Source organism: Micromesistius poutassou, assembly GCF_964030765.1.
Source record: "Micromesistius poutassou genome assembly, chromosome: 7".
Lineage (NCBI taxonomy): Eukaryota > Metazoa > Chordata > Actinopteri > Gadiformes > Gadidae > Micromesistius > Micromesistius poutassou.
The window spans coordinates 11,905,052-11,921,428 of record NC_140277.1 but is presented as its reverse complement, the minus strand read 5'-3'; the positions used below and the strand labels follow the sequence as shown (position 1 = coordinate 11,921,428).

Sequence of the window (16,377 nt, the reverse complement as noted above, 5' to 3'; positions counted from 1 at the left end):
TGTACAGTATATCGGTGCCAAATATCGGTTATCGGTCTCCATGATACTAATAATCAGTATCAGTATCAGCCCTGAAAAAAACATATTGGTCATCCCCTAGTGCTGTAGGTCCATGAGTCATTGGTTCCCTCAAGAAGACTGTGGTAAACATCAATGACAGGCTCTCCTCGCGTTGCTGCGCTCATGGTGTCATGAAGCGGAGGCCAAGGCATGATGATTTCTGGCCCATCGCGGCATCATCGTGTTACACATGTTATACTAGTCTACAAGACAGAGGCAATGCCTTTATTACTGAACTTGTGTGGTTTCAGGGCAATAGTGGAGATTGGAAGGATTTCAAAGACCAAGTCAAAGTCATGTTGGATGAATTAATGATATTTTCTGAATTAGAACTGCACATGCGCTGTTGTGAATGTTGTAAAAGAGAAGAAGAGAAACTAAGAAAAACTTTACCCATGTTGACTCACGCCAGAAAACACTCACTATTTTTAGCTCAAGTCACATGTCACAATGTCACTGCCATAATATGTCTTGACAGGCCAGAGTTAACAGAAAGGCCAGTTGTGGTTGAAGAATCGTGATTCTTGCCCTCAACAGAGTGCTATGCACCTCAGATGGATTCTTTGGATTCCCTCCATTGACAAAGACCAGAACGACGACTCGTTCAAAAACGTGACTTTGAATCTGTTAGAATTAGTTTTTGCATTACAGTAGGCAATTGAAAGTTAAATATAATACATGTTTAGATTAGTGAATAGTTAGTGGTCACGGACAACATAATGTATAATCTTCAATATAGGTCAGTATGGTATGGCATGGCTCTACAGAAGCGCTGGTTTAGCTGTATTGGGCTATTGGGTATGGTTTGAGGCAGGACAATTGTTATTTGTAACGACTTAACACAGCCTATCATTAATGTTTTTTGTACCAAGTTCTGAAGGACATTAGTAACTTTGGTCCAGCATCGTCGCCAAAACGGCACACACACACACACACACACACCGTACGTGCACGATAGACACGTTTGAGCGTAGATATTTAGTAGAACAGCATAAAAACATACACACACACACACACACACACACACACACACACACACACACACACACACACACAACATACCCCCTACACAGTCAAATACCGCTTATGTCTGGTTCCCCTTGTTATTATGGACTAACATGCTGAAGCACTCAGACAACTATTCCTGTGTTTTTGTCGATCTGTGTGTATGTGTGTGTGTGTTTTCCGGCTCGTGGTGGAAGTGATTTGGAAAGAATGCAGTGGGCAGGGAGGAGGGACACTGCGTCTAGTTAAAACCCCAGCGGGAGCGGCTTCAGATGATGGTGAGCTGCTAACGAGGACGGATGCTGAACGAGGAGGCTCCCAGCGGGCCGTCCGACACCCTCCATTCTCATGCTGGAAAGATGTCAGCTGTTTACACACGCAGGTCCTCACCTTGTAGTGAAACCGTATACGAGTGTGTGTGCACGTACGTGAGTGCGCGCGTGTGTGTGTGTGGGACATAAACATCCATCTACAGCTGAGCGGAGCGTGTGTGTTTTTCAGCCCTGGATCTTGCATTCGGTGCAGCCATGCAGAGCTTTACCATTGCCAGGCCAATGAGGCTCTCCAGTGACCACTTGAGATTAAAATTGTATCACTTATTGCCATTTTAAAGTGAGTCAACACACGCAATGTTTACAAAGCAGGAACAAGGCCGGCAAACATCATGGCGCCCAGCCTGCAAACTGGCTAGCTCCACGCAATGGACAGTGATCCAGTTGTTATGTTGTGCAAGCGTTCCTACCGTTATTACAAAAAACGAGGAAGGAGTCAGCTTGCGCAATAAGCAAATACAGGTAACCAATGTTGAATCGGTTAAGCAGGGTTGAACAGTGGTTTCCTTGACCATGTAGGCATGATCACGTAGGTGACAAATGCGTCATGCAGGGACACAAATGTGTTCACACTATGGTGGGGATATGGTCTCATATCCACCACCTCTGAATGTGGCTTTGGTGAACAACAAGAAGTTCACACCTGTATTTATGGCTCTGTTCACCTGGGACACATTTCAATACTTAATATGAATGTGGTCTTTGTGTACTAGACCTTTATTTGGGGAACAACAGTGCCAAAACAATGCCGGTGCCAAATAAAACAAGCCTTTTTGGATATATTTGCTAGTGCAAAAGGATTTGTGTCCAATCGGTTCGTTTGTACAGTCAATGATTTCATAATGTTTCGAAAGCAAAATGAATGTTACTCAAATGTTGTTTTGCTTTGTCGTAGTTTATCTTGGTATATCTTGGTTTATCTTAGCTCAGGAGGTAGAGCGGGTTGGCTGGTAACCGCAAGGTTGCTGATTCGATCCCCGGCTCCTCCTCCGAGTGTCGTGGTGTCCCTGAGCAAGACACCCTAATTGCTCCTGATGAGCTGGCTGTCGCCCTGCGTGGTTGACTCCGCTGTTGGTGTGTGAATGTGTGCATGAATGGGAGAATGTCAGTCAACACTGTCAAGCGCTTTGGATAAAAGCGCTATATAAATGAGGACCATTTACTTTACTTTAATTTAATCAGTCATATTTTTGGTACCACTGGCCTGTCATAGACTTTGAGGCATAATTCTGTGTTTCGCCCAACAAGCTAAACAATCAAATCCAAACCACACACACGCACACACGCGGACAATACCAAAGCCAGTGTTGAAAGTGTAAAGACCAAAACAGAACATGGGGGTCGGCACCAAAGCAATCGTTGCAAGGTGATATAAGGTCCTGAGATGCCACGCTCAAGTCCAAGCTTCAGTTGAGGAAATGGTAGCCATCATCTAAATGGCAAGTACCAAACATGGCATCATTGTAAGTAGGACCTAATATCATACTAAAGAATCTGTGTGTCTTCAGAAGCCTTTAGGCGACATTAAAGCTCTGCCGTTACAGAGTCGGACTAGGAATGATGGGTGGATCCGAAAGCCACTGATGTCCATGTAGTAATCTGACGTTATATTGTAGTTTTTGCGTCATTAAAATAACACTGCAGAAACTAAAAGGAAAAATTATCAGTTGATAATTTAAAAAAGCAGCGCTCTCACCCTGTTCCAATTCATGCAGGGAAAGATGCCAGAATATGAGTAATCTGATCACAAACGTCTCACCAGAGAGAGTGTCAGCACAGAATTTGGGGTATGGTCAGGGCATACAATTCTAGTTGAACTGCACGTGTGGGCATGAGTTTCTGACCTGCTCCTCAGTGACCAATCCGCTGTGTGCTTCATCCGCATGGTTGTATTGCAAGGGAAGGCTCTGGCACAGCTCGCCCAGCATCATTGCCACCTCCTTCATGCTGCGCCAGCAACACACCAGGACCATCTGGGCTGTCACCCTGTATCCCTCACCACCGTCACACACACCTGGGACACACACACACACACAATGTATTGATGTGTTCTAAGCAATGTGGTACCTTGTTAAAGTGCACTCTGTGTGTGAAACCAAGGGAATTTTCCCATGCATTACATGCATTACTCCTTTCCTTAAACAGCCTCACTCAAAGGCTGACCTCATCAGGACATTATGGGTACTGTACTACTTTACACAAATTGATTCATTCATCCTCAACATGTGTTTGGTCAAATAAAGGCACACAGAGTGTGGCATGGTTATTCAAGCTGCCGTGTATTTTCACTTAAAGTCATGTAAAAGAGAGTGCTTCTCTGGCCCCGTCCACACGGAGCCGATTCTATTGGTGAAACTGCATAAGTCTTGTGCGTTTGGGCCGACTGGCCAGACGGATCCGGCAGATCTGGGGCTCGAAAACGCACTTTTCTGAAACCAGGTCCCAGGGTGGATTCAGATAAAAACAGACCTATGCAGTTTCATGTTAGGATTCATGTGGACGCCTGAAACACAAACAATGATGTCATCGCCCCCCCACCAGCTGGGGACGTTAGAGTTGCGTTGCATTTAATTTATTTATTTGATTTGTATCATTTTTGTAGCTTTAAATACAGCCCCTTGGTTAATTTAATTACTAACTGTACATTAAAACGTATTTCTGCAAAATCTAAAAGGTTTAACAACTGCTTTCTCCTCCTCTACTGTATGTTTATATACAGCGCGCATGGGCTTGATGTGCGCAGGCTTGACGCGCTCCACTTTTTTTTGTGGAGAACCAGCGCCACACATTGACCTTGAATATGTACTACAGCGTTTCTACAGCTCGATGCGTTTTTCGCAATGAGTCCGTCTTTACTGAGATATTCCTGAAGCGCATCAAAGGAAAACAGATTGTTTTTCGCCCGTGTGGACGGGGCCTCTGTCTTACAGCGGTAAATCCATATTTGAAAAAAACTCTTAAATGTTTTACACTTAGCTCATATGAAAAAAAGCATGAGGCCGAGTCTGTATAGTCAGAGAGGCATGGTGATATTCGGCTGACCTTTGGTCTCCTTTGTTTTGTCGTGCTGGTCGGGGTGGTCCCCGGCCTGTGATTCCAGCTCTCTGGCGCTGGTGAAGAAGTCATTGGTGTCCCTGGGCTGGATCTCTTGAAGGATACGTTGGAGCCCTGCTGATGCATCTGCGCACACACTAAACTTTAATTACCCTTTCAAATGTAAAATAAGAATCCTAATAGGGGGGTGGCAAATGGGAAGAAGCTGTAGTTCTTTGCCACATTGGACAGTTTATCTTTTAACAACCAACCGCAGGCGCCTCCATCACTGTGGATGGAAGAATTGTATTCCTAACACACACATTAGATATTCAATATGGGATTTCTGTGGCTAAGACACAAAAATAGATATCATCAATATGGAGCTAAATATTCTGAGAGCTTTAGCCTTTAAAGGTGTCTGGTCTAGAGCCACCTGAGTCAGTATCCATGGGGATGAGTCCCTCGGGGGACGAGCTCTGGACAACCGGGGACACGATATCGGACATCCTGTAGCACATGGCGATCAGCTTCGACACCACACTCCTCCACTGCTCCGTCAGGGTTAGACTCCTGGACGCACACACACACACACACACACACACACACACACACACACACACACACACACACACACACACACACACACACACACACACACACACACACACACACACACACACACACAGAACCAACAGATCACACACAGATACATTCCACCCCAAGCAAGAATAAAAAGTGCTGGAGGTAAGATTTGAGTGTCGTAGAGAGTGAAATTAACAACCCCAAAAAACGCACCCTCCCTTGCTCACTACATTTCTCCACCTTAAGATGATAACGACAAGTCTTTGAATGTCATTGACAGGAATAATCAGGGGGGAGATTCCCTGAATGGTCAGAAATTAGCAGGGAACATAATCTTAAAGGTCTTAAACAGAGGCCGGTGCAGTCAACTCGAAACAGATATTCTCACAGAGCATTTCACTCACCTATAGCTGACGGATGGCTGTGGCATTTCTAACCACTTACACTCAAATTATAGCTCTTGAAACATACCTATCTTCTATTAGTTAGCTAATGGGTTATTTAGTAAATACAGAAAATACAAAGTAAGTAAGGATGGGATTATTAAAGACTAGTAGAGATGTATATTAGTGCCGGTTGGAGGGAGGAGCTCCCTGCATGGCGGTGTGTGTGTCCCTCACCCCAGGGGGAGGCGCTGCAGCACAGCGGTGATGCAGTGGGCCCGGCCGTAGAGGGGCCGGGAGGCCGCGGCCTGCAGGAGGGACGACTCGGCCGACACCACCTCCTGCTGCAGCCGCTGCAGCAGCAGCAGCACCACTGCAGAGACACAGACACGTAGAGAATGCTCAGATCTACAAGTCATACAAGGCGTTTACTAAATACATGAAGTCAAACAAAACTCACACGCAACGTGTATGTATTTTGGCTGATGGCAAGTCATAAATCACATTCAAGATCAGTGAGTAGAGGGCTGATTTGCTTTTAATAGGCTTTTTAAATTGGTTCTGGAAGAGCTGACGGAGCTGCAGCTCCTCACAGCGTCAGGCCGTGTGTTCCACTGGTTAGTGGCCTTCACAGAACAAGCTGACTGCCTAAATACAGTTTGTGAAATGGTATAGTACTATAGTAGTTAAATATCGAACATAATATCCTTGAGGATCTAATGCATTGATTCTCAAAGTGCGGCCCGCAGAAACATTCCTGGCGGCCCGCAATGACATACAGATGTAAGTTAAAAAAAAATAAAAAAATAAAAAAATGAATGAATGAATTTTTTTTTTTTTCTGTTCTAAATAAGTTTTTATTCTGAAATGCACACAGGACTGTTATATCCCAAATTCGACTGTATATGGCAGAGAACCCCAGGGATTGTGTGTTAGTTAAAATGTTTCTCAAGGTTTTCAAAAGTTGTGCCAGGTTTTGCCTAATTTGTTATTTAAAATGTGTTTATACTGGATGCAGACCAATACATCTAACTGTAGAGATGCAACCTGGTCATTACAATTATTACAAATGGGATGAATTTTTCTGTTTTATTAATTTTTTTTCCTTTGGCGGCCCTCAGTCAAATTTTGGGTTCCTAAATTGGCCCTCAGCTGTCAAAACTTTGAGAACCCCTGATCTAATGGAATTGACAGAGCTAGTAAACACAACAAACATTAGGCACATAGTGGAGGAGGGTCCAAACCATTTAAAATGTTGTAATTCAGATATCAAATAGAAAATCATACCGGCGAGGCTGTTGTGCTCCAGCATGAGGGCCTCAGAAGCCTGTGATTCTGGCTGCAGGGGCAGCTGGAAGGGGAGGCCCTGTGCCTGGGCATAGGCCAGCAAGGCCGCCGGCAGGGTGGGCTGGTGCACAAGAAGGTCTAGGAGGTGGGCTGCGGTGACGCTGTCGTAGGGCTTGGTGCTGGTGCTGAGCTCCAGCGCAGCGCAGAGCACATGACTCAGCCTCTCCGGGTCCTAGAATCAAGAGTATACCTTGATTGTAAACATAGTCAAAATGATATGCATCCAAAGAAAGGACGCAGGCTAACAATACCAGGTCTCATAAATGGGTCTTGGCGGCATAAAGTGGTATCGGCGCAGCTATTCTAAAACAAAGGCAATTAATATTGACAATTTCTTATTTTTGTTCAAAATAATACCTACATTTTTTTAATCAATGAGGACAAGTAAATATTACTGCAGGCTGACCTGCAGTCCCACGGTTGACGGCGGGAGTTGCCGTAGCAACACAGAAGCAAGCTGTTTGACCTCCAGGAAATTGCTGGCCACACAGTAGAGGACATTTTGAGCATGAGCAAAAGTTACTTTGCTGCCAATGGCGAAGACATCAGGTTCTTAGTAAGAGAGAGGGAGGGAGGAATAAATTAATGAAAAGACAAGAACAATGTAGCCTATATGGTTCAAATACATTTTCAAATCACACATAAAAATTATATTTGGCTGCTTGTCAGGCAAAGGGAAAATACATCACTCACGTTTCATAGAATTAAGATGTATCAATACAGTGTCCAAAAAAAAAACATCATGGTGCTGTTTCTACTAACCTTTATTTAAAATATTTAAGTAATACACAGAGTTTGCAAACAATGCAAACAATGCACATTTGAACACAACAGAGGAAGGAAGAAAGAGGTGTCTAGAACCGTACCGGTGCTGAAGGTGAACAGCTGGCCGAGCAGCACCAGCAGATGGAGGGCAGTCAGGCAGGAGGGGAAGGACGCTCCTGAAACCAGTACCTCCAGCAGGGACTCACACATCCAGCAGAGGAACTCCTGGGGTCACACAACCACACACAACCGTCAGGGATGTGTGTGATGCCAGTTCACTTTGGAGTTCCTGAGTTTGAGACATACAGAGTACCTTGTAGGTTGCCAGTGTGTGCGTGTCTCTGTCTCTCTGCTCCTGGTTTCTCTCCTGGCTCATTCTCTTCTGAAGCAGCGTACTGCTGTCCTTCACCCTACACAGCAACTGTGGGACGGATGCATGGGTATGACATTTGAAGGGACTTTCAACATGGGATTCATATGTTTAATCCGCACACTTCACTGAATATGGATGTAAATTGAATGAGACGTCAAGTCATAAAATTTCAGAATTTCACATTTTTGTATATTTTTGTGAAACCACTTACCCTTTTGAGCAGGCTCACGGTCAGCTGTCGGACCCCTGGTGGTTGGCAATTGACGTTCGGGGGGAGGAAGTGACGTAACAGTTCGAATTCCTGTGGACTCACCCCCTCTGTTCTACGATGGGTCTCACAGAGCAGGCCCAGAGCATCCATCCTCACCTTGGACAGCCAGACGAAGGGCAAGACATGGTTACAAACAAACGTACAGCAGTCAAATATTTATGATAACACAATGGTTTTCCATCACACAAACATACCTGGTCGTGTTTGTGTACCAGTGCTTGCCGCAGCAAGGAGAGGGGTACCAGTCCACCAAATAGACCCTCTTCCAATGAAGGGGCCACACCCTGGGCCCTTGCTGCCCGCAAGCAGGTCATCAGGGCCCCCAGAGCGCCCCTGCTGCCCGGAGGACCTGAGGACATTAACACATGACACTGAATGAACCGTACTACTGCTGCTATACACCCACTGCTGTGAGAAAAACAAAGCATGTGTGAGTGAGCGTGTGTTTACCAGAGCCGCAGGGCCCCATGTCCTGCAGTGCTTGCACCATGTGGGTCAGACTGGCGGGACTGCACCGCAGCAGCTTGGGCAGGAAGTAGTCCAGGATGTAGGTGGTCTGGTCCAGCCTGGCCCGGCACAGCACCTGCAGCAGGGGGGTCACCCAGGTCTGGTGCCAGAGCTCCATCCAGCCCCCCGGACCCACTTTGCCCCCGCCGCCCGCCACCTCTTCCTCCTCCAGCTGGCCTTTGTGGCTGACAAACAGTCTCTCCAGGAGGTCGCTGGCGTACGGCGCCATGTTCTGGTCGCCCATCAGCCCCAGGAGCTGCGAGGGAAGCCGGGGCTGAATGTCCAGTAGGTGGCCGGCCCCGAGGAGCTCCACCAGGCAGCCCAGCGAGCCGTACTTCCCCCTCATGTGCCACTCCAGCCCCAGCAGGCTGTGGGTTAGTGTAGAGATGTAGGGGTCCGCTAGAGCCGGATCCGAGGCGCTGGCGTGCTGGTGGGCCACGATGAGGTCCCGGAAGAGCGCGCGGGTCTGGTGGCGGACGCCGTCCAACGGGTGCTCCCAGTGGGAGTAGACACGCTCCAGGAGGTGTTCGTGGAGGGCTGAGCCCCCCTGGAGGGACTGGTTGAGTCTCGGGGAGGGGGAGGACCGCTCCACCTGCAGGCAGTCCAGGGCAGCGCCGCTCCAGAGGGTTAGGACTCGGGCCACCAGCATGGCTGTACTGGACTCCTTAATGCTTGACAAGGAGATAAGCAGAAAGAGGGCATACTACATGAATAGACATGAATAAATATGCATGACATGTTGTTTTCTAATATCATACATAAAATAAATATCAATACTGTTTCCACTCATCTACATCATTTTGAAAAAAATTGTATTTCCATTAGGGCTGCACGTTAATGGCGCGTTCCAGGCAATCCATAACTCGCGTTTTCACAACCTTCTACCCGTGAAAGTGCCCTGGAACGGCAGTTAAACCCGTAACTCGCTACCCGTGAACTCGTACCAGATCGATGTACTCCCAGTTAAAGGGATAGTTCAGGATTTTGGACATCGGGTCTCATTTCCAAATGAGCCAGTGTGTTATTTATCATTGGAGACCGTTTAACAATTTTCATTCAGTCCTTCTAGTTGCAGAAATCACTGGTGCTAGGCTAGCGCAACTCGAGGGGAACTGCTAGCCTGCCAATACAAACAGTTTTCAACACCTTTCGTCAAAAGCTTTAAAGCTTTTGACGTCACACACACATAAACCACAATGGCGGCCTCTGTTGGTACTATCTATGAAATCAAATCGGTTGTTAGGACATGTTTTATGGTATGAACGTCCATATAAGGGGCATTTTGGCACGCACAATAGTGTTAAATGCACCAGCGAGAATTTTAGGATAGGCGGAGCTCCCCCTGTAACATATATGACATAATCTTACATGTGAGATAACTTCATTTTTCAAGATAATTGATTGGTCAGTAGGCAGTGCTTTGACACAACTGCTCTAGACACCATGGTGATACAGCGACGCTAAAACAGCCACTTTCGTGTCACAGCCCTGGCTTTGAGCGCGACATACCTCGCTAACCTGCTAGTCGAGGTTCGTAGTATAGCCAGAGAATGTATAGCCCACAGAGCCGCAGAAGGGTTTGTTGTCGTGACTTGTGACTTGCCTGGAACGCTACCAAGTCGTGAGTCGTGACTTTAAGTCGTAACTTACGGGTTGAAAAGAGTCCCTGGAACGCAGCATAATAGTCACCTACCAGTAGTTAGGAAGGTCGCAACAAGACCTGATTTAACTAAAAGCTGTATCCTGTCAGCTAAACATTTGTTTAGCTATGCCTTGAAGGTAAACCCTCCCGGACATCCCTATTAAAATTAACTGCTGCCTCCATACATCCACACGCATTGGACACAAAATAAAAGTATAAAGAATATATATACTTTTTTCAATGTATGTATTTTGACAACCGTCAAGCTCTATTGCTTGATTTGAATTAAGGATTGTGCAGTTGTACGGTGTATAAATATAATTATTACACGGCTCTTCTCAATGCTGTGGAATGCTCCGTTCACTTGCATGGGCCTTCCCGACTTCCGGTGGTGAATTATTTTTTCAATAATGACCGTTGCTAAGCAATGATATGCTATAATCACTCCGCAAGTAGTCAACTTAACTTATCAACCCCAGCGGATTCGGTTGCTAAGCAACGTCAACATCTTTGGCGGACTATTTCTCTGCTGATCAACACTACGAATGGTAATTGTAGAAAGACAATTTTGGCAAGTAGCTGTGTAATAAGCGGGATAATGTATAGAACGTTGCCGTCATTATCTTAAATAAGCCCTTATTTTCCCGATAATGACTACTTTTCTATACATTATCCCCTACATTTACAATAGCCTAACTAAAACCTGGTAAAGCTGGATACGTCACACGTATCCAAACTCTTCACGTATCCAAAGAGTTTGACAGTAGTACCTGGCTCAGAGCTCTGTCTGAGCCCGCAGTGACAGCAGTGATAGTGCCTACCTGGTGTCCAGCAGCAGCAGGGTGTCAGGTACCAGCAGTAGAAGCTCCTCCCAGCGGGGGCCCAGGACCGCCCGCCTCCAGTTCAACATGGCCAGGGTCCCGTGGCACAGGTAGAGGGAGATGCCCAGGGGGCGGCCCTCTGCACACAGCCCTGCAAGGCTCGGCCTCAGCCAGCAGGGGGCAGCGTCTGTACCCTGGCCAGAGCCACGGAGCAACATGCACACCTGGAGAAGCGCGCGCACGCACGCACGCACGCACGCACACACACGGGTGAATTTACAATGGATACAATTTGATGATGCAAAACACTAAGGGATTCCCTTAGGTAATATCACTAATTCATCCTGTACAATAAAATAGTCACAGAGGAAAATAGTTAAAGGCCTTTCTCACCACAGTGGCCAAATCTTCTCCAGGGCCCATGGCAGACCTGAGCAGTAGGACAGACGCCATTCCCGCTGTGCTCTGAACCGTCTGGATAAACTCCTCTGCAGAATGACAACACAGGAATGATGACCAGGAGGTGGGAAGAAGAAATAGATAAATACAAACAACAAATCAATCAATCTTATCTTTATGAAAGTGACAATCTGCATGAAGCAGTGTTACTGTCCATAGCTAATAAAGTACAAGGTTGTCAGTTCAAATCCATCAGACAAACAAATGCCAGAGCAATAGCAGCTCTTTTTCCGTGAGCCAAATCTTGCTTTCACTGCAAGCATAGTAGCGCAGAAACATTATTAAAATCAATCAATTTACCTATAGCTGCTTTAATATAGAGGGTCAAGATTAGACATTTGTGTTTGCTTCCCTGAGACCCCCTTACCGTTTGTGAGGATGTCGACATAGCGGTCCAACAGGGAGCCCAGAGTGCTCTGCAGGCTGCAGGAACCCTCCACCGCCTGTAGGGCTGCACTGGTGGCATCCTGAGACCTCTGCAGCACGAGCATGGAGGTCTTCACTGCAGTCAGGCACAAATGCATCAGCTGGGCCTGAGCAATGTGACGGCCTATTAGTCCACTGGGTAGACAGGTAGAAAAGGATATACCAGATAATGGCCAAATATCAAATATCATTCATTCATGTACATGCTGCATAGATGTATACTCTTTCTCTTCTAACTCTTGCTAGTATAATTAACTTTTAACCCTAACTATTGTAACTCACAAATCGTATAACTAATCTAACTCATAACTTGTCCAACTAACTATAACACTTAACGATACTTAACGATCTCCGTACCTGTTCTGTTGGATGAATCCACTCAAAGCCTTCTCAAGAAAATGCAAAACTACACAAAGGGAGAATGAGAAGACAAATCAGTTGAAGCCTATCTCTCTCGAGTTTGAATGCTATAAATTCCTGAAAACTAACTTGACATTGAAATACTGACCTTCAGGTAGCAGTCTGTGTATGCATCTCTCGCCTGGGAACACAAGAAAAGAGAAAAAACATAAACTGCCTGTGGCAGCTAGTCTCCTACAGCTAAAACCATCTGACGGACACACTGACCAAGCGGAAACCCATCCAGGCATGCAGCAATTGTGTCCGTGATGTGAGGGTGCCGGTCTGATTCCGGGGTGAGAAGGCAGTCAGACAGGCAGGCAGAGAGACAGTCCGCAGTCGCGTCCTGCAGCCACGATGCCACAGAGTTCAGGGCACTGGAGGGAGGGAGGACCAGGGGGAGTCAGTGGGGGTCCCCTGGACTGACTTATTTATTAGTGCGGTTGCACAGAATGCCACCCTATTGTTAGTGTTGTTGTACTCCTACGTCCTGATCCCAAAGAGATGGCTGAATACTGCGATATGATTATGCAATAATAATTCTTATTATTATTATTATTATTATTATTATTATTATTATGCTGCCATTATTCAATCAACATTTTAGTTCACACCAAGTTGCTAACGGATATCTGCACTGCAGTCACTGTGCAGGTCAACAACATAACAATTACAACACAGGTAAACAAAAACTAACAGTAGATTATCTTAAGAAACATTAACGATACGGCAGCGTTACAAATAATCAGTAAATGCAATATTCACATTTGAATAGAAGGAGATGGTACACACATGACCTAAAGAATAAGAATCAAACTTTTCTTAAAGTTTTGTATTATATATAATACCAATCGGTGAGGCCAAACAACCGTGTAGAGGACAGTGAGATGAGAAACAGGGCAGTGTGTGTGTACCTGGCGCAGACTCTGCGGAGAGGGTTTTTGGCCTGAAGGGAAACAAAGACCAGCGCCAGAGTGTGGAGGCAGGGCCGAATGAGGGACACATCGACCTGCTCTTCTTTCAGCTCCTCCAGCTGAGCTCCTGCCTGTCCACACACACACACACACACACACACACTATAAAGGTAAGCTTTCCAACTGACACCACAGTTGAAAAGCTCACACACACACATTGAAGACCAAGGGATTTGAAGAGTTACCTTGATATTTGTCCAATGTTGAATAGGAAATGGTGATGCTGTATGTTACTGCAGAGAATTGTCTTTCTCGTACATGATATTTTTTTGCTGTAAAACTCATGTGACTTCGTGCCCTCCGCTTTCTATATGTGTTCATAAGTAGTGCCACTGATTGCACTTACCGACCAGTAAGGTCAATCAGATGGTTGCTACATCTGCTTCCCTTATATTTTACTGACACCATCATGCAAATGATATGGTCTTTAGGATTAAGTTATTGAATTGTAAGATAGGGTAGACCCTAGGACAGACTACTTACCTTTTTCACTAGCTGGATCTGCTGAACTGGCTCCGTCAGATCTAGAAAGGCCTGGAGCGTCACAGCTACCTGCCGGACCTCTTCATCAGCAACGCTGCCATCTAAACACAGAGAAGCTACACGCCCACACACACACAAACAACAAAAACATGTTTTTTTCAAAAGATAGAAATTTGACCACACAGTATTGTGCACTTGAATGGATACCCGCTAATGGTACTGCATTAGGGCTGGTCTGGCCATTGGGCAGACCGGACTGTCTGGGATATCAGTTAGGGGTTCCGCCATACAAATTCTAAAACTATGGTCTTGTTTTGAACATACATACGCATGACTGAAGGCCAAGATCTGTTTTATTTCTGTGTATGTTTTTTATGGTTGGGGTTATGATGAGTGGTTATCAAACTTGTGAATGGCTGCTAATAGTTATCAGTTAATAGTTATGAAGTTTCTTTATTTCAAGGACAGAAATGAATCAATGTCTTCAGCGTGTGGTGGCGACCCCAAACAAATGTGCTGCAAGCGCCCCGATATCCCTCCAATCTCAGTCCAAGATTTTCTGGGAGCCATGGATAAGACCAAATGTGAAGGTGCAGGTAATGGATAACCATAGAAAAGAGGTCCTTCAGACAGATGCTGCAAGGACCTTCAACAAAGTGGGCCACGGGTTCTGAATGAACTTTCTGTGCACTTTGCGAGTGCACGGAAAACATGTGCAAGCGTCTGCAAAAGACTAGTGTGGGCCGAATCTTTGGCCCAGTACAGCTCTGCACTGCATATGTTTTGAGGAGGTCTGACCTTTGAGCTTTTGAACAGCATCGTTGTCCAGAACCAGTGCCTCTATGGCCGTCTTCTTCTTCTTTGTGACCATTATTCCCCTGTGCAGTGAGGAAGCCAGGACATAACAGGTCATCTGACCAGTGTTGTGCAAGTTCATACTTCACATGAACTAGTTCAAAGTTCAGTTCATACAAAATAAAATGAATAAATTCACGTTCATAGTTTACCAATTCAGTTTTGAACTAGTTCATGTTCAGTTCATTAACAGTTTTTTTTAGAAACTGAAGAAAAACTGTATTCTGTGCTTATCTTTTAAATGAATCCTGCTGCCCATCACTACAATCTCAAATTGTTGTGGATATTATTTGTACACCTGTTTCATTCATCACAACTAAGGCAGTAACTATATTTAATAATCATGTCATCTGGACCTAAGCATCAATTCAGAATGTCACAAAATATGAACTAGTTCAAGTTCAAGTTCTTTAGTTAAAAATATTTTACGTTCAGTTCAAAGTTCATAGAAAAATTAACTTGTTCATTGAAAAATGAATTTGTTCAATGACACGTAGAAAGAAACATCTGACGTACGTTTCTTTCTACGTGTTTATACCGATATGCCGATATATGTGTTGTGTCTGCATAAGACACTATTAACACTGCATCATCATAAAGACATATACACATGCTGCATGCATCCGTGACTCAATGGGCTACTGTGACTTCGGCAACGGAATATACAATTGTATGTACCAGGGCATGGGTAGTAGATTAACCTTCACTAGTTTAGTTCAGTACCAGTGCCCTGTACATTTTTTATTTATTCTTTATTTCAAGGATAGCCCCTTGAGATGTACCATCTCATTTTCGAGGGGGTCCTTGAGATAGATATAGAAAGAGCAGACCCATTATTATTGTTATGAGCGACACCGGTGTTTTTCCTGCGAAGACACCTCCGTGAAGTGTCTCTAGTTACCCTTTTCTGTTGTTAGCTTACATTGCTACATAATAACTAAATACAGCATGACAAGACAAGTAAAACCACATTATGCTCAACGGACACTCACCAATTTTAGGGTGACCTAACAAATGGCAAGAGTTTATTGATACATTTATTGCAGAGTGTATGACTTCTGTTGCTTTTTGCTCAGCTCCGAGCCTTGCTACACGTGTGATACGTCAGTTCCGCAACCGCTACCGGTCCCGCCCTAAAGAGCAACGGATTGGTGGACTTCCGCGGAGAAAAAAGCGCTCAGATCTCCAATTGGAGGAATCCACATTTCAGTCAACGTCGCGTCCTCGCGGCTGTAAATCTGCATGTCGGTTCACGTGACCGTCTTAGAGACCTTCCCATTGGTCGCAGACTCCAGAAGCCACGCCTCGAATCCTGTCTGCTCAAACTTTTACTCGAGAGCAGAAAGACAAATTTACGGGACTGGAAAATTCGTTGTTTTAGTCATAAATTCAAAGTATGCCATTGGAATAATTGCGACGTGTTTTTTTGGAGTGGACATGGCATAAAGCTCTGCATTGTTTCTCGTTGACTTCATAGTTGAGGTAAGTAAGGACAGCAACTCATAGTGACGCTTCTTCTTATATTAATTACTCTATTTTAATGATCCTTATCATTAGCATTAGCCCTAATGTCATTAGAATATTCATATTACAGTTAATTATGGTGTGTCCTGACTCCTAAAATGGATATAGTTTGTTTGATGACGATAACAGATCG

At 45.1% G+C, this 16,377-nt stretch overlaps 1 protein-coding gene across 1 annotated transcript in view; it reads right to left on the bottom strand.

The window, feature by feature from the left end:
* thada (THADA armadillo repeat containing) overlaps window positions 1-15,796 on the bottom strand; it is a 69,114-nt gene extending 53,318 nt beyond the window's left edge. Inside the window, exons 1-21 of the mRNA XM_084471031.1 lie at window positions 15,713-15,796; window positions 14,664-14,743; window positions 13,866-13,981; window positions 13,323-13,453; window positions 12,637-12,785; window positions 12,518-12,550; window positions 12,367-12,415; window positions 11,951-12,144; window positions 11,518-11,612; window positions 11,125-11,348; window positions 8,605-9,332; window positions 8,349-8,503; window positions 8,095-8,250; window positions 7,824-7,931; window positions 7,612-7,735; window positions 7,152-7,297; window positions 6,686-6,917; window positions 5,636-5,771; window positions 4,867-5,003; window positions 4,440-4,577; window positions 3,242-3,411 (exon numbers count right to left, since the gene is read on the bottom strand). Of these exons, the coding sequence (XP_084327157.1) occupies window positions 3,242-3,411; window positions 4,440-4,577; window positions 4,867-5,003; window positions 5,636-5,771; window positions 6,686-6,917; window positions 7,152-7,297; window positions 7,612-7,735; window positions 7,824-7,931; window positions 8,095-8,250; window positions 8,349-8,503; window positions 8,605-9,332; window positions 11,125-11,348; window positions 11,518-11,612; window positions 11,951-12,144; window positions 12,367-12,415; window positions 12,518-12,550; window positions 12,637-12,785; window positions 13,323-13,453; window positions 13,866-13,981; window positions 14,664-14,736 (3,294 nt within the window). The 5' untranslated portion in view covers window positions 14,737-14,743; window positions 15,713-15,796. The remainder of the gene's footprint in view (window positions 1-3,241; window positions 3,412-4,439; window positions 4,578-4,866; window positions 5,004-5,635; window positions 5,772-6,685; window positions 6,918-7,151; window positions 7,298-7,611; window positions 7,736-7,823; window positions 7,932-8,094; window positions 8,251-8,348; window positions 8,504-8,604; window positions 9,333-11,124; window positions 11,349-11,517; window positions 11,613-11,950; window positions 12,145-12,366; window positions 12,416-12,517; window positions 12,551-12,636; window positions 12,786-13,322; window positions 13,454-13,865; window positions 13,982-14,663; window positions 14,744-15,712) is intronic.
* Between the last annotated feature and the right edge of the window lie 581 nt (window positions 15,797-16,377).